Source organism: Typopeltis vanoorti, chromosome 10 (assembly GCF_054136105.1).
Source record: "Typopeltis vanoorti isolate ZY-2024b chromosome 10, IOZ_Tvanoo_1.0, whole genome shotgun sequence".
Lineage (NCBI taxonomy): Eukaryota > Metazoa > Arthropoda > Arachnida > Uropygi > Thelyphonidae > Typopeltis > Typopeltis vanoorti.
Genome location: NC_143558.1, coordinates 123057537 through 123081566, shown reverse-complemented (window position 1 = coordinate 123081566; position 24030 = coordinate 123057537). Strand labels below are relative to the sequence as shown.

Genomic DNA, 24030 nt, shown 5'->3' with positions numbered 1-24030 from the left:
TTCAATAAAATTAAATGAATAAAGCTTTAAAACAAACTTACGCATTCTTATTTGCCTGAATTTTTATAAACTTTTTTATGTGACTTTAGGTTTAATTTAATCCATTGCTCTGGTTTTATGCAGTTTTAGAAAGGTATGGAACATATCCCTAATTTTTCAACGTAAGTTAGGTCTTTTTTGTGCAATTTTTTATATGTGTTTTTCTGTGGAACGTATCTACCGCATAAAAGGTAACCCAACTGTAGTCTGTTATTGGTAACAATTCTGTAATTTGAATATTCGTTTTATAGCTTCATAGATGTTTTGGATATATAGGAATTTTTATATTATATGTGGTGTTAATATGTGCAGCTTTGAGAGGAAGAGACACATGATTTTGGTAACTGAAAGCTATCAAGATTATTTAAATTAAGGGGATATTAAATCCCACATTGTTTTAAAACCGAATAAGAAACTCAAAGATTGGAATCAGAGAGTTTCATGCCGAATATAGTATAGTAAACTATAAAGTATCGGCGACCACTAGCGTACGCTAATGCAGTGACCCTAGTACGCGGTACAATACCGGAGACTTGCAGCAAAGACGGTAAGGTTCTGATCACTATTCTTAGGTATTTTCCATAATGTAAAAACACATTTCCCAGGAAATGTATGCTGTTTTTATATTATGGAGGGAGGTCACTACCCAGACCGGTTTCAGCCTTTTTTGAGGCTTCATCAGTGAATAGCTAGACCAAATTAATACCAAAGTGTATAGCGAAAAGAACTTATACTCTATTATACGAGTTTCCAAACAGGTGAAACCCTTAAGTTACTTAAATATATAAAGAGCTAATAAGCTTCATTTCGGCGATATAAACATTATTTAAATTAAGGCGATATTAAATCCCACATTGTTTTAAAACTGAATAAGAGACTCAAAGATTGGGATCAGAGAGTTTCATGCCGAATATAGCATAGTAAACTATAAAGTATCGGCGACCACTAGCGTAAGCTAATGCAGTGACCCTAGTACGCGGTACAATACCGGAGAACTCGCAGCAAAGACGGTAAGGTTCTGATCGCTATTCTTAGGTATTTTCCATAATGTAAAAACACATTTCCTAGGAAATGCTATCAAGATTGTAATATTTCCATACCTGACTATTTACTTTCCACCACAAAGAAAAAATGCAAACAAAAACATACCAGGAACAACAAAAATCTTACTACTGAAATATCCTCATGCAATACAATCTAAACATACTGATGAAATCACAAACATTATCGTTATCAATTTCCAGGAAAATTAATCCAAATTATGTTGTTCTTAATCACTAGCAAAGAACCACCCAATATGCCATAAACACAAAAAGACTATTTACTATCCCTATCATGGCAATTAAACAAAATAAATTACTCCCAAACCAGCCCAATTTCCAAATACTCTCAAACCAACCAATCTCTTCCTAACATGCTTTACAAAAACCATGTTAGCTCGTGGTTAGTTTTTGGATTTTCTCATTTGATAGCATTTTAACAAAATGACTAGTGCCCATCATGTTGGTTGCTGACGCTAGCATCCAAAACCTAAGGACAAACAGTATTTCTAAGGATTAAAACTGCAAAAATTCAGACAAATCAGCTTGTGGCAATTTGAATAATTGATGATTTTAAGTAGAAAGTGGAACACATTCAAATTTTCAAATCACACACAAAGGGGTCACTTGGTAGCATTCGACAGGGTAAAAGGCTGAATTATGTTTTAAGCAAATTATGTTTGAAGGAAGCTTTTTTGTGAAGAAATTAAAGTTACAAACTTGAATGCCTTATAATGTCTCAAAGACATCATCTAGGTGATTTCACACAGGGAAGAATTATTGGAAAGCTTGAAGAAGGCTGCAGAATTACTGATATTGCTAGAGCATTTGGAATCTCGCATTGTGTTGTATCCAAGTTCTGGGCAGCATTTCAAACCAATAGAATATCTTCCAGATGTTTGCTGAGAGATCTCTACCACTGAGCATGAAGACAGATTTTTGATTATAACAGTAAGTAATAATGCACCATGGCAAGTCAGCTTGCAAGTTGACTTCATTCAAGCACAGGTATGCAGATATCTCAACTGTGGCAAGCCATTTGCAACAAGCAGGCCTAATAAGCCCAAAGTCCTGTAGTCTGTGTCTCTTTATACACAGCTCATTGTACAGCATGTTTTCAGTATCCATAAAAATTGGACAAGACACCAATGGGCTAATGTGCTCTTTAAAGATGAAAGTCATTTTTGTCTTCCCTCTGATTCTAGACAACACTTGATCCCTCATGAAATTGGTACTGTTTACTATCACGAGAATGTTCTTGAAAGGGATAGATAGATTTGGTGGTGCTGAGATCATGGTGTAGAGAGGCATTATGCTTAAAGGACAGCACTGAGCTACAAGTGCTGGAAAAAGGGACTGACTGGTGAATGATATTGCAACAAAGTGCTTCATGTCATGTTTGACAGTTCTGTGGTGCTGTAAGGCAAACAATTCATTTTTATGGATGACAAAGCCACACCAAGTCATACACGAGCAGTGGAGATACTTCCCATAGAACACGTTTGGGATGCAAGAGGGAGAGCACTGCAGCTCAGAATTCTCCTTCAAAACAAGGCCTTATCCTTGCTCTAAAAGAGGAGTGGGACAGTTTGGCTCAAGAACTCTTGAATTACTAGGTGTTAAGCATGGTATGATGTTTTGGGAGCTGCATCACAGTTCAGGGTGGACATATTCCATACTGAAATGTCTCTCTGCATAGCTTTCTGTAAACACTGTATATTAATTCCTTAACAACATCCTTAGCAAATTTGTATGAAATTTATAACATATTTTTTGTGTAATATAATTTATTAGTATGCTGGCAATAAATTTATGTCCATATTTGGCTGAAGTCAAGAAAATTTTTCATATACAGATAAAAATGCAATTTGTCCTTAGCTTTTGGATACAAGTGTATATAACAGTTCTTTCAAAATCCAAAATTTACATAATTTATCCTTTCAGTGTTAACTTTTCCGTCATTAGTTTTTTTACATCTTGTTTATCTTAATATATCTTAAGTGGGGTGCTTAAGGGTCAAAGCTGTATAACTGAGAGAAGACCTCCACATAGCCTTAAAAGGAATGCAGAGAACAGACCAGGGCTTCTGACCTAATGTCCAATTCTCACCTTCTCGTGGTGCACCTTGTTGGGTATCTACCTGGATACTGAACGAATGAGGATGGGCTGGCAATTTGGATTTTAGCCGACCAAATTGTATTCTTATTGGCTTAAACCAAAATACAAAATGATGGTACAACATGAGAAATTTTCATGCCGGCTGGGGCATCGCCTGGTTAAACATTATGATGTTGAAGGATTTCAAATATTTTCTGGAGCTAGCTTTTAAATTTTCTGATTCATGAAATACTCAGCTCTGGAAATGTTGAGGACTCCCCACAATGTGTTACTATCAAAGAAGAAAAAAAAACTGTCGATGGTCTACATGACCATCTGTATGAAATTTTAAATCCTGAACTGTGAATAGTACTTTTCAATATTTCCAAAGTTTCAGCAGGTAAGGAATTCAAAAAAGTTAAATGTTGGTACCAGAAGAAATTTAAAATTCTCCAAAATTGTAAGGTCACCTACATCTACAATGACCTGAATGGAAGAAGTTGTCAGTATATTAAGCCAAGGCCATAACTTCACCCTAACACCAGGTACATTCCCAAGTTGAAAATAATGACATCAGTTGAACGTGGGATATATATTTTCTTTAACAGTTAATTACATTTGTTTGAGTGTAGTGAATATCATACAGTAACAAGAAAGACATTGTTATAAAAAAGGGCTCCAGAAATCCACTCATCCACTTGCAAGTTATTATTATTATTATATGAAACCTCTGTCCAAAGACTCATCGAGGGAGGGCACCTACTCCACAACTCTCCGTCTCCACCAACTACATTAAACAGCAACTACCTTCATCATCTACAGTCAACCACCATCACTAGTATTTACACAGACAATCATCACAAACATCCATGCCCACAGCGGGATTTGAACCTGCAGCCTTTTGGCTGAATATGCTAACCACTCGGTCAACCAGGCTTTTTTTTTTTTCTTTCCTAGACAAGTAGCAAGTGAATTTTTAGAGTCCTAATTGCATTCAAAATCATGATAATTTTTCACGAAACACTGGTGTTCTCAGAACATAGTTTGAGAAACGCTGCTATAGAGTAATAACAAGAACATTGTTATAAACAATGCATATAAAGATAATGCTATTCTTATAATGAATTACACAGACTATGATAACACATTACATAATCTTCAACAGATTATTCTAAATACAAAATTATAGATCAAGATAATTTCAGGGTTTTTTTCAAGGCAAGCCTTGAAGAAATCTCTGACTGATTCAGCCAGAGAGGCATGTGGTGAGGTTGTCTGCAAGGATAGAAAAATCAGAACTCCATTGTGGACACAGGAAGTTAAAGAGGCAGTGAAGGAAAAGAAGAAAGCATATCAAAAGTTCCTGGCAATAAGTCAGCTTGTGTTTTTAGAGAATACAGAGAGACAAATGTAAGAAATCTAAACACTGTGTAAAATGAGCTAAACAAAAGTCATGGGAGGACTTTGGCAAGAACATAGAAAATAAATATCAAGGTGGTAAGATATTCTGGAGGTTGTTGAAGAAGCTTAGAAATGGAGAAAAGAGTGCTGTAAAAGGAGTTAGAGATGATAAAGGTGACATGAAAACTGGATCCTTGACGTATGCAGTAATTACTTCGAAAAATTACTAAATGAAACAAGCAGTGATATGGAAGTTTTTCTATTTCCATACTTGAAGTAGAAAAAGCCATCAAAGGCTTGAAATGTGGAAAGGCACCAGGAAGTAGATGATATTCGACCAGAAATGCTGAAGTATGGTGGTATAAAAGTCTTACAATGGCTGCACTGCATAGTTCAGAATGCCTGGACAGAGGGCTGAATTCCCGATGATTGGAGTAGAGCTCTCATAGTACCCATATATAAAAAAGGAAATAAAAATGAATGTGAGAATTACAGAAGTATTTCCCTACTGAGTGTTCCTGGCAAGATTTATGCAAGTATACTTGAGAAATGGTTGAGAAAAATTGTGAAAGAAAAGCTTAGTGAAGAACAAGCTGGATTCAGGCCAAATAGAGGATGTCAGGATCAGAACTTCACTTTACAACAAATAGTTGAGAAAGCATGGGAATATAACAAAGATCTGTATTTAAGTTTTGTCGATCTGGAAAAGGCATATGTCAAGGTGCCAAGAGAGACGCTATGCAATATGCTACAGTTATATGGTGTCAACGGGGCATTATATCAAGCAATACTTGGTCTTTATTTAAGTTGTAAGTCAGCAGTTAGAATTGAAGGAATTGTCTCACACCACGTTAAATGTCAGCTCTTTGCTTTATGCGGATGATGTTATACTTCTAAATAAATCCACAACAAGTCTGAAAGATTCTCTGACTAAATTGAATAACTGTTGGAATAGATAGGGTATGAAGGTCAGCAATAAAAAGACAAAGACAATGAAAATACGTAGAATCGTTGAAAATGTCAACTGTGTTGTGAATGGAGAACCTGTGGAACAAGTAAAACATTTCAGCTACTTAGGCATGATTTTTAGTGAAGATGGTAAATTAAATATGGAAATAGACAACAGAATCAACAAAGCTGGTATGGTAGAAAGTCAACTGAATAAATTCATATGGAATAAGAGAGAAATTAGTCAGACCACCAAATTAGCTGTATACAAGACTGTGTTCAAACCAATTTTAACTTATGGATCTGAGAGCTGGGTCAGAAGTAAAACACTTGACCAAAGACTAGAGATCGCAGATATGATAGTCCTGAGAAAGACTGGAGGCATGAAAGATGGCATCAATGGCAATATCATATGAAAAACGAGGATATTACAAAAGAACTTGATATTGGAATGCGTCATTTAAATAGAATGGGCGAGGAAAGATTAGCAAAACAAGTGTTCTCTGCCAGGTTGGCAAGAAAACGACCTAGAAGAAGACCAAGATATAGGTGGACTGATACAGTACAAAGTGCCTTAGATGATAGAAATATAAGATCTGATAATGTTGGAATCTTGATAAGTAACAGACTTATTTGGAAGAAAATTGCAGATAGGAAGCTAGTAACGATATAAATTTTTTATGTAGTACTATCATATCCTGTACACCCCTTGAGGGTATATGTCATGTATTTGATGATGATAATTTCTTAATTATAGACGAAAGTCATATCTTGCCCAAAAGAAACTATTAAGCTCAATCCTTAAGCCTTTTCACGTCAAGTCACCAGAATAAATGGAGCACCAATCTGTAGCTGAGTAGGTATAGATGAGGCCCTTTGGTCGGAATGACCTACGTGAGGAACCTTTATCTGGGCTCTTTCCACTAAAGGCGAGTTAGCCAGTCTCAAACAGAACTGTGTGTGTGGGGGGGGGGGCACCCAGGAACTCTGTTTTTTTTTTGTTCTCCAGAACAGGCAAACTGGCCCTGTGAACACACATGGATTTCCATCATGAATACTTATGACAATATGTGGAAGAGATAGTGTCCTCACCATATGTCGTAATGTCCATAGTTAACCATGAGTCACATCATGGTAGTCAACCTCCTAGATAGGAGATGGCACTTGAATGGGATACTTTCAATTGTTCCAATATACAGACGTACTTACAATCTTGCTAAACAGTCGGCAAAATCACTTGCTTCCAACATGTAACTCTTTCTCCTTTCTAAAGAATTCTGTCAACTTTTAAACTATTACATATACATATATATATGTTATAAATTTTTTAACTTGGGGATATTGTATATTAGGATAACCAAGTAATTTTATAAGCTTGGTTACTTTTACTCCTAATCCCAAGTATGCAAACAATTAAGTTTGCGCCTGAAACCAAGTTCAAGTCTAAAGATGGTATAACACCAGGGCAACTCATTGTAAAGGTGGGAAAAGCTCTGATCACTATTCTTAGTATTTTCTCATAATGTAAAGCACATCTCACTAAAAGATGTATACTGCAATACATAATGAGTGGGGTCACTACCCAGACCGGTTTCGACCTTTTTTGAGGTCTCCTCAGTGAGTAGCTAGACCCTAAATACCAAGGTTTTAGTAATACAGAACCTCATCAACTTTACCTATAGAAGTTGCAACAAGGTGTTTTTATTTTTAATGAGAATCTCTGGAGGAGATATAGATGTTATAAATTTTTTAACTTGGGGATATTGTATATTAGGATAACCAAGTAATTTTATAAGCTTGGTTACTTTTACTCCTAATCCCAAGTATGCAAACAATTAAGTTTGCGCCTGAAACCAACTTACTTGGTTATCCTAACACACACACACACACACACATATATATATATATATATATATATATATATATATAAACTATCCTGAAAAGTAAGACAATGATTGGCTTCAAGGCCACTTCACTATTTACTTATGTACTGCTAACTCAGGCCATTATGCACTGGTGGTCGTACAATACGTAGCCTCTTCTAGCCAAGTCATACCACCTTCTGTTGTACTTTGGCCTGTTTACACAAATAGGGCTATGGTACTGTGAGTATTGTCACCTTAAAAGCATACCTTCTTCCTCAGTTGGAGGAAATGCAAATTAGCCTTCTAAGTAGTAGACAGCCTTCATTACCTGGTGGAACATCACTGCCTGACTTATTGGAGACATGTACTGGCATTGCCACTTTCTTCCTACATGCAGTGTGGGTGAGGGCTTCCCAGTTGATGCTCTACACTGAAAATATTTAACTAGGAAGCCATGTGCCTCCTCCATTTGAGGGTACAGCAGTAAAGCTGTTTTTACAGGCCAACTGCACTATACACTAGACTAAACCTGTTTGTAATTCTTTGGGAGGCTTCCTGATCAAATGGCAACTAATCCTGTTGCTGCCTGCTTGGCCTGGCTGTGCCTGGAAGGAGTCCAAGTATAGTAGCTTGCAGGAAAACACTGTCTGAGCCAACGCTCACTTGGATTGGAGTATAGGCACTTCCTGTGTGGGAGTGGTGACCTTGACCATCCCTGCTGCATGCCCTCACTTATAAATTTTCCTATTATTTTATCCACTATAATTATAAACAGCTTAAAAAATTCTAGAGTCAAAAAACCAACAAAGCTGCCAAAAATCTCAAAAAATACTCAAAAGGTTCCAAAAATTGCAAAATGTCATAACTGCATGCCATAAAAACTTACAGAATGACTTCACCAACATCAATGACCAATGCACAACTTACAGACATCCAGACCTGATATATTATTCATCACTGAACCAACAATAGGAATACTCTGAAATATCTCACCTCAACTCTCCTCACTACAGACTCCATGAAGCCTTTCATAAGAAAGATAGGACTTGCACATTTGTCAGATCTGCTACCCCACACATCTTTGAACACTAAGACCACATCCGTCTTATCAAACTGCACAAATCTGGCCTCGCACAACATGAAGTTGTAAAGTTTTCAGACTGGAAATCCTCTTATGTGATCTGTTTTGATTGTGAAATCCTTACCTCACTTTGCCAACCTATTTGACTTTCAGAGAAAGTCAATCATATACAATCTAATTACTATAACAGAGATAATTCTCCTAGGTGATTTTAATGTTCACACTTCAAGCGTCCCTTCTCCAACTTACAGACAATGCTGAAAGAGAAGCTGAACTTGTTTTGCCATCAGTAATGATTTAACACAAATTGTTCACCACCCACCAGAACTTTTGATAATCCTAATCATTCTCCTGAACCATTTCTTAACCAGCTCTCCTCTTGGAAAGTCTGACCATAACTTTGTCCATGTTTAATTTTCTACAGTTTGTCCTTCTCCCAGTCATTCTTAGCCTCACATCCTGTGGCACTACAACAGTGTCAATTGGGATTACTTCTGGGATTTATATGCTTTGTTTCCATGGTCTGATTACTGCTTCTGCTCTTCTGATCCAAGCAACTGTTCTGGTCTAATAACAGAACCCAAAGTAATCCAAGCCCAATGGCTCGAGTCAAGAACCCCAACACCTCATTCAGTTTATACTACAGCTTGTAACAACTGCAAAAAAAAACATCAACACATCTAAAACTGATTTTGTAAGGACAAAATGCGCTTTGTCTCCTGTTCAAATGGCAGTCGACCCTTCTGATCAACTGCCAAGGTCATGAGATGCAACTTCTGTCCTTCCATGTTTCCATTCCTCTCATGTCCTGAGGTACAATGTTAACATCTAAGATAAGGCTCCATTTCCACTTCTGTCTATCCTAAACCAACTTTCTCAGGTCATTACATCCACAATTCATCGGCTCACCATCCATCTCAAAAATATGACATTATAAAATCTTTGGTATCAAGAGCACACAAATTTTGTTTCTCTGAAGAATTGTTAAAACAAGAAATAGAAATTATTAAAGATACAGTCTTATTAAATGGATACAATCCAAAAACAAACTCAAAAAATAATCAGCCACTCTCCTACACATCAACCCAGACAAGAAGCCCATAGGACTTCTATACCATAGGTCAAAGACATCTCAGAACGTCTGTCAGAAATTATGAAGAAATACAAACTCGCCGCTACCTATAAACCAATCAACCAGATCCACAATTTGCTACCTTCTCCAAAAGACAAACTCTCACCAATGAAGCTACCTGGCATATATGAAGTTCCATGTTTTTGTAAGATGCCTTACTATGGACAAAAAGGAAGATCTATAAGTAAATGCATCTCAGAACATCGTGACCACATCTGTCTTATCAAACAGCACAAATCTAGCCTAGCACAACATGGAGTTGTAAACCCTAACCATAGGATCCAATGGAAAAACACCAAGCTGCTACATAGAGCCTTATATAAACATGAACGTTTATATAAAGAAAGTGCTGAAGCATTATGTCACAGACCCAATCTGAACTGTAATGACTGTTTCACTATCCCAAAAGTCTGGGAAATTATTATCCTCAATTGTATAAAAGAAATTTATCAGATATACTTTAATTTAATGATTAATTACAGCCAAAATTTTTATTTTTTAAGTCCTCAAACATGCTACTGTACACATAGAGGGGATCCCAATGTAAGCATGCGCACTAACTGTTTCTTTGAATGTAATTCCTAGTATTGTTTGTAATGAACTGTACTGATGATGTCTTAAGATACTTAAGATGAAATATCTACATATTATTAAAATTTAATTACTGTGGTATATGTGTAAATTTTTAGTTAAGCTTCTGTATACGTAGAGGGATTTCAATTTAAGCATGCATGCTAATATTTTTTTTAAATTTAGCTCCTATTGTTGTTTGTTAATTGTACTGATGATGTCTTATGCATAAGGCAAAATATTTACATATTAAATATTTTGATAATCTGATTTTATAGTTCAGTCAAATAATATCTACTCCAGCTGCCTTTGCAATTTCTGGTTTTTGAAATTCTAGTATACATGAATTACATATATTTATAAATGAGCAATTAAAAAAAATGCAGGTTTAATTTATTTCTAATAGCAATAACATTATGAAAAGCTTCAAATATCATTTGTTATTAAATGACCACTGTTTATGTGAATCAAACCGACAAAGTAGCTTAAACTTACACTGCATCACCAATGTGAGTTGACTTGGTTTAGATTTAGTATGAGCCATTCAAGTTGGCCCATATTAAATATAATGTATCTGTGATAAAAAGGATGGATGTCTCTGGCTCATGTTACTGGAGTATGACAAAAATCATCTATCACCTGAAAAATGACAAGAGATTAGTGAATATTAAGTTATCAGGATTTAATTTTGTAACCGAGTGGTGATTTCCTCACAGATATAGCAGTTCTTGTTTGGTTCACTCACAGTTTTATTTATTCTGACCTTATGACTTCAGTATATATATATATATATATAATATTAGTCTGTTGTCTAAGATTATTTTCATAGCATTAAAAAATTAAGCATATTACTTTCTTACCCTGTTTCTGCAAAGCTCAGATATGTGATACCAATCATCATTTCCCAAATTCATCCTATATTTACACAATCGTGGAACATTTAAAAGGCTACACATTCTGTCAAAAAACAAAACAATATATATATATTACACACACATTCTTATATATATACATTTGGTATAATGAATATCAGTTACCATTATGTCTTGGTTTTATTGATTATGAGAAAGCCTTTTATTCAGTAAAAACTTGTGCACACTTAAAGCATTATGAAACCAACAAGTGGAGGAGCCATATGTCAGGACCATCACATCAGCAATTCATTTCAATGGAAGCATCTCTACTGTGGAAATACAGAGAGATAAAGGCAGGCTAACACAATATCTCCAAAATTATTCACAACTTGCCTGGAAGAAATATTCAAACTTCTTGATTGGAAAGGGAAAGGTCTGAAAATAAATGGAAGATATTTAAGCCATTTGCGCTTTGCAAATGACATGGTTATCTTTGCTTCGACTGCACATGAATTACAGACTCATATCTACGAACTCCAAATTGCTAGCAAAACAGCTGGCCTAAAAATAAACCTAAAGAAGACCCAAGTTATGTTTAATGGCTATGTCCAATCAGAAATAATAAAAATCAATAATGAAGAAATTAAACAAGTAGATCATTACATATATTTAGGACAACAGATATCAATGGAACAGAATCAACAAAAATATCATGAACAAAATTAAAAGATGCATGATGCCATGGTTGTGAAATATCAACATTAAATGCAAAGGAAATTCAAAAATTAAGAACAACACAATTTAGTATGGAAAGAGGTATGCTTGGTATCACAAGACTGGATCACAAAAAGAATACGTAGATAAGAAATCAAACCAAAGTCTTTGAAATCATAGGAAGAGTGAAACACCTGAATTGGCAATAGGCTGGGCATATTGTTTGAAGACAAGATCAACGATGGACAAAAGAAGTACTGAATTGGATTCCACAAGAGAAAAAATGACCACGATGCTGACCTAAATCATGGTGGATTGATGATATCATCAGATTTGCAGGAGTGACATGCGAAAGGAGAGCTATGGACAGACAGTTTTGGAATAATCTTGGTGGATTGATAATGGCTGCTGTGGCTGATGATGATATATATATTCACACAGAGACAGAAAAAGATAACTAAATACAGGAAGTCTCCCACTTGCATAAAAGTTACATTCCACAGACTTTGCGTAACTCGAATTTAATTTCTTTGCCCACTAATCAAACCATATTTCTTATGTGTTTACAATATGTGTATATAGTAGTGCATTAACATGTTTTAAAGGTTATTTCTGTTAGTTTTTTTTTTAACAGAATTCATACATAAATTGGATTTTAATGTGTAATTATCAATGTAAAGTAATATAATAGAGTATAAATAGTACAAGAAAACAGAAAAATAAAATAAATAAAATTAAAACAAATTTGAATTCTTCAAATTTGAACGAAACTATTAAGACATGACTGAACATGGCTTCCCGATGACTGAACATGGCTTCCTTCTTCTCTTCATAAATCTCTCCATAACAGGCTAATGTATGTATTTCTCTTTGGACTTTCAGGAATCATTAGGCTCCAAGCAAATACTAAAAATATATAGCATGCAAGCACTAAAAAGACATAACACTAAAATACTAAAAGTATAGCATGTCTGTACTGAAAGTGAGACTGAGGAAAGTGAATGTATACAAGCATGCAATGAACGGGCTGTCTGCCTTGCAGAAGACCATTGTTAAATGGTGTGTGAATAATGTACTCAGGTTAAGTAAAATTCTTATAATTCACCATTTTCCTAGTCCTTTCTAGCCATTTCATAATAATATGTGCAAGTCCAAATTTACATAAGTCAGGGACTGCTTGTAAATAAAATGCAATATAAATAATGAAGCAATTTTCATTAAAAATAATTTACATGAAAAAGATTAAATTAAGATACAAATTTATAAATAAATGTTATCATTATTCTAGCAGTTAATAATTCAAAACCAGTTTCTAGAAATTAGAAGCAATATAACACATGTTTGACATCTGATCCTGAGGCATGTTTTTCAAAAAAAAAAAAAAAAGTTCTTGCACTATATTAAAAATGAAAGATATCTAGTGTCTTGTAATAATCAAAAATTTGATTTTTCCACGGCATGTTTTGTAATTACAAATGCTTTCAACTATGAAGTGACATACAAGACCTGAATGTTATAAACAAAAGTTGTTTTCTATTAAACGGTCATTCTGTACCTTCCAGTAAATGCTCATTATAGTTCCACAGAGGTATTAGTTTTTTCATATGTATGCACTCTCAGGAGGGAGGTTACAAGATATTATGACAGTTCTACATAGGTTGCATCATCGCTAACTTTCTATCAGTAATTTTTCTTCAACAAATATCAAATATTAGGTTTAATGCCACTTTCCTTTATAAAATGATGTGCAAATGATGAATAACAGTGGAGATAATGTGCATCCTTGTCTCACACCTGATTTAACATCAGATTCTTCTTCTGGGTCTTTTTCCTACCATACTGGAGGGGAAAAAAAAAAAAAAAAAAAAAAAAAAAAAAAAAAAAAAAAAAAAACAGTTTTGTTAACCTTTCTTCTTCCCCTCTGTTTATATGATCATATCCACCTAAAGTTAGCTGTGCTCAGAATACTGGAAAGGAACTTGATATTGTTGGCATTCGAGAGTTCTTTCTTAATATCCTTGCTTTTAAGGTGATTCTGCCATCATTGCCATCTGTTAACTTCTCTAACCTTTCTAAGAACACTCATATCTGCTATCTCCACTCTATGATCAAGTCTTTTATGTCTAATCCAGCCTATTTGTCTTTATCTTTTTGGTGCCATATTTAATACCAAATTTAGTACAGTAGTCATTCAATTTAGTTAGGGAATCCTGCACTTGTTCTAGATATATTTAGGAGTGTAGTATCATATGCATAAAGTAAAGATCTGAGATTACGTCTCCAATTTTAATATCAGGTTTAATGCCACTTTCTTTAATAATGTGACATGTAAATGATGAATAAATAACAGTGGAGATAATGTGCATCCTTGTCTCACACCTGATTTAACATCAATACTCAACTAATATTAATAATGCATATTAATATTAGTTGAGTATTAATCAGTAAAAATTGTAGCTTCTGCAATGCTTGCAACTTCACTTACAGCAGAATTTTGATTGTATCTATAATAAATGACTGTTCAAATAAATTATAATACTGGAATAAACTCACAACATAAAATATTTTATTAATATAATTTTCGCCTAAGTATCAAAGGCATCTTCAGTACAAAGCTATTTTTTATTTATTATTATTTTTTTTAATAAGTTAGGAAATTTAATGACCTTTTTTTTAGTTATTTTTAGTTATCTTACATTAGCTACTTAGGTGGCACCTTTTGGAATTGTCAGTTATTGTTCGATTAGCTTTGTACTGAAGATGCCTTTGATACTTAGGCGAAAATTATACTAATAAAATAATATTTTAAGTGAGTTTATTCTGGTATTATAATTTATTTAAATATGCCTACTCATGGTATTTCCTTATTGAAATGACTGTTCATTAATTCCTTCCTTGATATTTAGCAGTATAATTTCAATGTAGGGTAATGTAAAGCTTGAGTTATCTTGAGTGGTTTAAAAATGACATCCTTGCTGAGCTTGAGTATTCTCAAGTATGCTTTTAAAAGAATCTCTATTAAAACATTTAAACATGTCTGAATTTCTCAGGCATGTGCCGATATATATTATAAATATAATTCTGTTTGACTCGAGTACTTTTCTGTCTAGCAGATGTGCTATTTGAAGCAAAGCATTTTGGCTGATGCACATAGTAGAAAAAATTTCCAGGCCAATGTGGCATACAATTCATGTCTTCCCAGGTGAAAAATAACAGAAGTGTGCAAGCTGACCACAGGTCATGAAAATTGTGTAAAATCATCAGGAAGAGAGAGAGAAATAATTAGACCAATCACCAAACAATTAAGTCTCATAGTGTAACAGAATATATACAATAAGAATATGGAAACAGTTGATAGTTAAAGCATGATGATCAGTTCTGTTGAATGTTTATGTAAAGACTGGAAAATGTACAGAAAGTTTGTTTTTTTATAACTCCTGTGCAAAACTGTTTTGAATTATCACTGTACAAAGTAAAAACAGAGAAAAACATAATACTTGCAGATTTACAGCTAATCCTCATAGCAGAAATTTTTCAAGACTTCCTTCCATGCAATGAGAGCAACCACTAAAATGTGAATCGTAAGTTAACCAACCCATACTGAGAGGAAGATACTTCCAATCTCTGCTCTTCCCACACCAAAAGAGAAAAATCCCACTGGGTACTGGTGTGGGCGTGGGTGTGTTCTAACACATCACATGAAGAGAAGAGCATGAGAGCAGATATGTATAACAAATGTTGCATTGTCCTATGTATATACCCCGTGTTTCAAAAAATATACAATGGTTAAATTTTGAAATGATATAGGTGGTGCAGAATGTTTGGTATTATATAAAATTACTGAGCAAGATTTTCAATGAAATGGAATTATAAATATCAGTTTTGGTTTATCTCTGATTTGAAAACAAATAGCCTAAAGTTTATCTTTTTTTATTTTTAATTTAAAATATAAAAGATTTTATATTTTTAATTTAAAATATAAAAGAAAATTGTGAAAATAAGACAAGTCAGCAAGGAGAGGCTGGCTGGTTTTAATTTTTTTTAGCAATGAAAAGAAAAATTGTGTGCATTCTTTGGCCAATTCTGCAAGATGAAAATCCTGAACTACTAGGAGCAAAAATCCCAATTTCCATATGAAACACACTGATGATGTCCAACATGTAACAACATGTTGGACATCATATTGAAGAGCCAGATTTAAAGCAGCTGAACTTGCCATGTTTAATTTAGTTAAGAAAACCAGTACTTTATGTAAATTCATTTTTTTTAACAATCATATTTCCAAACTTCTTCAAGGATAGCATGTTTAAAGTTTTCTACTTGAAGATCCCAATTCAAAACCGGTATTTTTGTTATTTATTCCTGTGGTCAAACATTTCAGAATCAAATCACCCATAGAATTTTCTATGGACATAAAAAGATTTCCAACTTGGAATATGACTTCTCATCACAGTGTGTGATGTGCAACTGGCACAAATCAAAAGGCATCGATTTTTTTCCCCCAATAATTTTTAGTGGAAAGGGAATCTATGAACAACTCTTTTTCTTAGAAATCAGGGCTTGTCCTGCACTGAGTAATAAACAAACTGAGATCACTGCTCAAATAAATCATAATAAACCTATGTTGAGAGAGCTCAGAAACAATGAGCTTGTTTAGTTTAGAAAAAAATAGTGATATTAGTTAAAAATTTATTAGAACTAGATTGTATTGTGGTGTTAATTAGATATACGTTAAAATTTTTATTTAAATATAGTTAATCGTTAATATAGTCTTACTGTGGTAAATTGCATAGCATGGCATATGGCACCAATGCAAAGCAGAACCATGGCCTCCAAGGCATCACTGTTTAAAGAAATCAGCCAAAGGGACTTCGTCTAGTGCAATGTCTTTGAGATATATGCATTATTGAAGGTAAATGGACTTTGGTTTGAAAGTGATAGTAGTGGGAGAGTATGCTGAAAATGCTACAAAAGTGAGGGTCAGAAGTGCATGTGTCAGCTCAACAGATTGAAGCAGTAGTCGGAACAGAGAATACTCATGAAAGTGTGCATGACGGAGTAATGGAAGACTGACTGAAAGAGAGTTCGAAAATGACACAATTGAGAGAGAGAGAGAGAGGGACAGAGAGTAAAAGTGATGATCGAAAGAATAGTATGACAGATGTAAAGAATGAAGAGTTGGCCATAATGAGGGCGATAGCATGCTGCACAGAGTGATAAAAGATAAAGTGTAAGCTGGAGTGAATGCAAGAAGTTCAGCTGAGAACAGAAAAAAGGATGTGCAAGAATAGAGAAAAAATGCTTGACTAAGAGAGAAGGAAAAAATTAAGGAGAGAGTCTTGTACAGTGATTCTACTGTAAGAGATGTGATTAGTGAGAGTGGCAAAATCATGTTTCTACGTGCAAAAATTAATGATGCTAGCAAGGCTATTAGGATACAAAAGGATAAAGTGAAAGAGTTGATTGTTTTAGCTGGAACAAACGATTTGAAAGGAGAAAAGTATGATATGAGGAAGGGTAGGAAAGAGTTACTAAAAGTAGCACAAAGTGAATGAATTAAGATTGCAAGTCTGTTGCAATGGTATTACAGAGTTGAGCTGAGGAGAGCCACAATAGTGAACAAGTAGATGTGTAGGTTATGCAGGAGGAATGATATGGAATTTGTAGAGCGAGTTTGATGAACAAAAGGACTTATACAAGAAGGATGGTTTCCATATACATGGATTTGGTGTTCAGAGTCTGCAAAAGTGTTCTTTTGATGAAGTGAAAGTGGATATGCCAAATCAGGGAAACTAAAGCTTTTAGGAGGAAAGCTGTTGAGTGAGCACACAGATATCAGGGATACAGCTGAGTGTAAAAATGTAGAGAATGCTGGCCTGGTTGGCCAAGTGGTTAGCATATCTGCTCTTCAGCCAAAAGGCTGTGGTTCCAATCCTATCATGGGCATGGATGTCTGTGACTGTCAGTGAAAATACTAGTGGTGGTGATGGGCAGTAGATCATGATGGTTCATTGTAGTTTGTGGATTGAGTGGTGGAGATGAAGAGTTGTAGAGCAGTGCCCTCCCTCAATGAATCCTTGGAAAACCTGGAGGTGTCATGTAATAATAATAATAAAATGTCTAAGTTAGTACCACTGATAACAAACTGGAATGGAATAGTTAGTATAAAATTTAAGGACAGCAGTGGGGATAAGAGGCTATTGCACATTAATGCCAGGAGCATTTGGAACAAGGAGGAGGAATTTTTGGCATTGATTATTTCATCCAGGCTAAAGGTTATTGGTATTAGTGAGACATGGCTGAGAGAAGATGATATAGTGAGAATATAGAATGTAGAATGTGAAGAGTATAGTGTGTTCAGGGAGGATAGAGAGAAATGAATGGGGAAGGAGTATTATTCAATGATAGCTGATAAATGGCAATCAAAAAGAGTAGGAGTCCAACTGCAGGCCAGTGTAAATAGCACATTTAAGGCCATATGATGTGAGATAGTGGCCAGCAAAAAAAAAAAAGTTATATGGTTAGTAGCTTCTACAGACCAAAGGGTGTAAAGGATGATGAGGATAGTATGCATGGGCAAATAAGTTCAATGGGTGCAGGCTAGTACTAATTATTATCGAGAACTTCAACTATGGGAACATAAATTGGAAGGAGGAAAGGATCCATTGGAGGCAGGAAATGAAATTTATACAGTTACTAAAGAATAATTACCTGAGGCAGCATGTGATGGTATGTACTAGGATTTGAGAGTGCTAAATCTAGTAACTGCACCAGAAAGATTGCCCATAACCAACATGACCACATTGTCACCAACTAGTGAGAGAGATCATATGGTCTTGACCTGGGAGTTGGTTAAATGTGTTTAAAAGGGAGTATATGTATTGAAAGTTTATTTTCCACTTGGTTAGACTATAATAAATTTAGTTTAATCCTTTATCCAAGTGTTAGCAAACTTTGTTTACTAACACTTGGATAAAGTGTTATCCTTAGTCCTGAAGTATCTTGCGCCTCAAGATACTTCAGGACTGAGGCAACTCGTAGCAAAGATGAACCAAGCTCTAATCACTCCTGTCTCAGTACCTCCCATAATGCAAAGCACATCTCCTTGCAAATATGTATAATGCTATGCATTAAGGGAAGGGCCACTACCCAGACTAGGTTTGACCTTTATTGAGGTCTCGTCAGTGGGAGCCAGACCCAGAAGAGGTGATACTAAGGCAGAAAGATGTTGACAGTTTATTTTCCACTTGGTTAGACTATAATAAATTTAGTTTAATCCTTTATCCAAGTGTTAGCAAACAAAGTTTGCACAGTCCACCTTTGCTACAAGGCAACTCATAGCAAAGGTGGACCAAGCTCTCATCACTCCTGTCTCAGTATCTCCCATAATGCAAAGCACATCTCCTTGCGAATATGTATAATGCTATGCATTAAGGGAAGGGCCACTACCCAGACTAGGTTTGACCTTTATTGAGGTCTCATCAGACCCAGAAGAGGTGATACTAAGGCAGAAGCAATGGAGAGGACATATTTACCTATACGAGTGATGAGAGCTTGGTCCACCTTTGCTACGAGTTGCCTCAGTCCTGAAGTATCTTCAGGCGCAAACTTTGTTCACTGACACTTGGATAAAGAATTAAACTAAATTTATTATAGTCTAACCAAGTGGAAAATAAACTTTAAACATCTTTCTCTGAGTCCAGAGTAATTTAATAATAAGGTGGCACACCTTTTGGCAACTTGTATAGGTAAATATGACCTCTCCATTGCTTCTGCCTTAGTATCACCTCTTCTGGGTGATACTGCTGATGAGACCTCAATAAAGGTCAAAACCGGTCTGGGTAGTGGCCCTTCCCTTAATGCATAGCATTATACATATCCACAAGGAGATGTGATTTTCATTATGGGAGATACTGAGACAGGAGTGATAAGAGCTTGGTCCACCTTTGCTACGAGTTGCCTCAGTCCTGAAATATCTTCAGGGGCAAACTTTGTTTGCTAACACTTGGATAAAGGATTAAACTAAATTTATTATTGGAGTATATGTATAATTGAATGGCTGTTAAGTATGACAAACTTAGGAAATTGCTTGGATCAGTGCTATGGCATGCAAAACTGCTAGGGCTAAATGTAGATAGCGCATGGGAAGTGGTACAGGAGTGTTTAAGGAAAGTAATAGACTGCATACCTAGAGTCAGGAGATAAATCAAGTAGGACTTAAATGGATGAATATCATCATTAAGCAGGTGCTATTAAAAAAAAAAAAATTTGGAGGGAATTCAGAGGAGAGAGGTGACCAACAGGCACATGAGCAGTACAAAGCACAGACCAGAACGACAACCAGTGTGGTAAGAAAGGCAAAGACAGAGTATGAAAGGAAATTAGCAGTACAAGCCAAAGGTAATCCCGAACTTCTTTTGGTACACTGCAAGTCAAAGGAAAAATGTTCATGGCAAAATGATTTTAAAGAATGCCGATTGTAGGCAGGTAACTGAATCAGATGAAATAGAATTACTAAGTGAACACTTTGCAAGAGTATATCATCAAAGTGGAGATATTGCAGTAACAAGAGATGCAAAGGCTTATATGGAAACTGAGGTAAATGAACTGGAGGTACAGAGCATATTACAGATCCCTGATGTGAATACAGTATGGAATTAGATGGTATACCAGATCGAGTTTTACAAGAAGGTGCTAGGGAATTGGCTATGCCTTAGACTACATTTAATCAAAGTCTTGGCTCTGGGTTAGTTGCAGGGGGGGGGGGGGGGAATAGTTCCACTTCATAAAGGGAGCCCCAAGAATGATGTAGCAAATTATTGACTGGTTGGCATATCAGAAATTGTAGTGAAGGTACTGGAGAAGTTGGTCAAGAGCAACCTACAGGAATGGATAGACAGATATGGGATACTATGGGGCAACATGGTTTCATGAAGGGGTAGATGGTGCCTAAGTAAGTTGCTCATATTTTATAAGACAGTGACAGCTGAGTTGGATAAAGGTAATGGATTTCCAGTTCTACTGCTGGATTTTGCAAAGACCTTTTGACAGGATACCATGGAATTCCAATCAATATATTGCAGCACATTGTGATGGATATAAAGTTGGTGAAGTGGATAAAGAGAGTGGATGATAGAGAGATATCAGAGAGTAGTTTATTCAGGAGTACATAGTCTTGCCATAAATACTGTCACAATTTCCACACATCCCAACTCTGCCCACAGAATTATGCCACTGATTCTATTAGAGCTGCTGTGTGTTCACACATTTATCAGTAGAGAGTTGTCTAGCTATATGGGTTAATATGCAGTGGGAGAATTATGAGAACTGTATAGCTCTAATAGCACTTCACAAGTTTTATTTTCAACATGCTAAAAATGCTCAGGATCAATAGGATGTTTGTGTGTTGGACTATTAACGATTATAACGATACAGAAGATGCATCTAACCGCCAAGGAACAGGTCAACTACATTGCATTAGGATGCAACAGCTTGTGAGAGTTGTGAAGGCATGCCTCCACTGTATTGCTGTGAGAACATAGAAAGTGATGTCGCAAGAGATGAACATTTCACAGAGAATGATGTCATGTGTACTAACTGATGACCTGGGGAGGGAGAGCCTATCATTGTTCTACTAGACATTTCCTAATACCACAACTTATGCAGCAGAGGGTGATAAAATCAAAGGCATTTCTCTGGTGGTACATGAACAACAGATACAGCAATATCCTCTTCACAGATGAGAAGATTTTCATTGAAGAGTCTTAACTGCCAAAACGATCAGGTAGATACCCCAGATGGTCGCACACAGCATCTACTATAGCACCCAAGATTCAGAGAGGTTATTACCCCACATAAGTGATGGTTTGGTAGAGGACAATGTATCAGTCTATATTCAAGGTGCATTTCTGCAAGAAACAAGTTAAAACCTCTGCCAAAGTTTATCAACACACTGTGCTGGAACCTGCGGTATGGCCTGTGAACAACACCTTGTTTCAGAGTAGGCAGTGGACCTTTCAACAGGACTCAGCCCCTGCACACAAGGCGAGGACCACACAACAGTGGTTGGAGGCATATGGCCCAATCACATATTGCATTCTGATTGGCCATTTGGAAGCCCCAATCTGAATCTGTTGTCTTCAAATTGTGGTTGGAGCTTGAGAGATTAGCCTGCAAGAAATGACACCTCAGTATTGCCTCAGTCTGAAGGTTGATTTGGAGCTAGCAGTGATAGGGTTTCCATTGAATGTTGTGCATGCTGCCATTGAATATGTGGCCTCAGCCTTCAGGTGTGCATCAAGGCAAAAGGGGACATTTCAAATGTTGAGTGCTGCTACATGCATGTTATACATATGGTTTGTATGTGCTGAAAGCTGTAAATGATTAGTAATAGATTAAAGGTTTATACACTGTTCACGTTGCAACAGTATTTATGGCTAGACTAAGTAGAGTCCAGCAGAAGGCCTGTGACTAATGAAGTGCCACAGGACTCTGTTCTTGGGCCGCTACTATTTAATTTGTACATTAACAATATAGGAAAGGATCTGAGAAGAACTATTCAGTTGTTTGCCAATGATGAAAAATTGGGTAGAGCAATAGTTAACAAAGTTGATGTTATAATTTTGCAGGATGATTTCAATACACTAGGGGGTCTAGTCAAAGGAGAATGGATATCAGTTAATGTGGCAAAGATTAAGATTATGTATTTTGGGGTGAAAAGATTCCAAGATGGGTACCACACTGATGGAACTGTATTCCAGGAAACTGATGAAACTAGATATTTGCAGGTGTTAGTGAATAAAGAGTTAAAGTTTATATGGCATATTGCAAAATTGGCTAAAGCAGCTCATTGGATTACTTAGTTACTGTAGAATACCCTGATGAGCAGAGATAAGAAGGCTATTATACCTCTTTATAGAGCCTTGGTAAGATCCCCCATCTTGACTACTGTGTGCAGATCTGGTCACCTGGGTTTCTTGGGAATGAGGTGGAGAGGATCCAGGGACAAATGACCAAGATTGTGGCAGATCTATGAATGAACCTTATGAGGACGGGTTCAAGATTTGTGGGTTAAAGAAATTGGCTGACAGGAAAGAGGTGATATGATTGAAACATACACATTACTGAAAGGTTTTTACAAGATTAATATTGAGGAAATTTTTCAGAACAGTTGTTATATTTTTCAGTTATTAATCATTTATAATAACTAATTATAATCATACTTGTAACCGATAAAGTGAGAGCAAATTACAAATATTAGATCTAATGATGTTGGAATCTTGACAGATAACAGATTAATTTGGAACAAAATTATTGATAGGAAGTTAGTGATGCAAGTTTTTCATGTAGTACTATCATGCTATCCTGTACATTCCTTGAGAGTGTACATGTCAGGAATTTGATGATGATGATTTGTAACCAATAATTTAATGTGTATCATATTTAGATTTTACTGTTCGTATTTATAATGAACTTACTTGGAAAACTTAGACTTGTCAGTAAGTAATTCGATTACCATATTGTTATTCTCAACAGCATAAAGGACTCTTTTTGAAAGCTGAAAAATAAAATTAAAATGTTGCTATTAATAATTCTTGAAACAACAATAAAATATGACTCATAGTAAATCTTATGAGAAGAATAACATTTAATACTGTATAAGATCCGTTGCCCCCCCTCCCCACACCTACTGAATCACATACATCATTATATTCTTGATAAGTACCTTCAGGAGATATACAGGATAACTATGATAGTACTACATGAAAAAGATACATTATTACTAACTTCTGATCAATTATTTTCCTCAAAATTAATCTGTTATTTGTCAAGATTCCAATATTATCAGATCTTATATTTCTGTCTTTTTAGGCACTTTTTACTGTATCAATCCATCTACATCTTGATCTTTCTCTGAGTCTTTTTCCTACTAATCTCGCAAAGAACATTTTGCTAATCTTCGTCTCCATTCTGTTAAAATGACCATACTACCTGAGATTAGTTCTACTAACACATTCCTGAATGCTAACAATGGCAAGTTCTTTCCTAATACCCTAATTTTTAATGAGATAATGAAATTGATGCCATCTGTTCAATCCACTAATAATTATTAGCTTTGCACTTTTCTGCAAATTTTTCCAAAACATTTCTATATGTCTGGTAATTATTTCCTACTCTATTGTTTAGATCTCCAACAAGGACTGACTTTTTCTTTTTCATTGTGTCAACTGCCTTCTCTAATCCCTTGAAAAATTCCTCCATTTCTTTCTTAGTACCATCTGTGGGACAA

At 35.5% G+C, this 24030-nt stretch overlaps 1 protein-coding gene across 3 annotated transcripts in view; it reads right to left on the bottom strand.

The window, feature by feature from the left end:
* The window catches only part of LOC150102756 (guanine nucleotide exchange factor for Rab-3A-like), a 242009-nt gene that overhangs the window by 32479 nt on the left and 185500 nt on the right, over nucleotides 1-24030 (bottom strand). For all 3 annotated transcript variants that reach the window (XM_090398866.1, XM_090398865.1, XM_090398867.1), the window contains 2 exons: nucleotides 23219-23298; nucleotides 11034-11130 (listed from right to left, as the gene is read on the bottom strand). In XM_090398866.1, the coding sequence (XP_090254992.1) occupies nucleotides 11034-11130; nucleotides 23219-23298 (177 nt within the window). The remainder of the gene's footprint in view (nucleotides 1-11033; nucleotides 11131-23218; nucleotides 23299-24030) is intronic.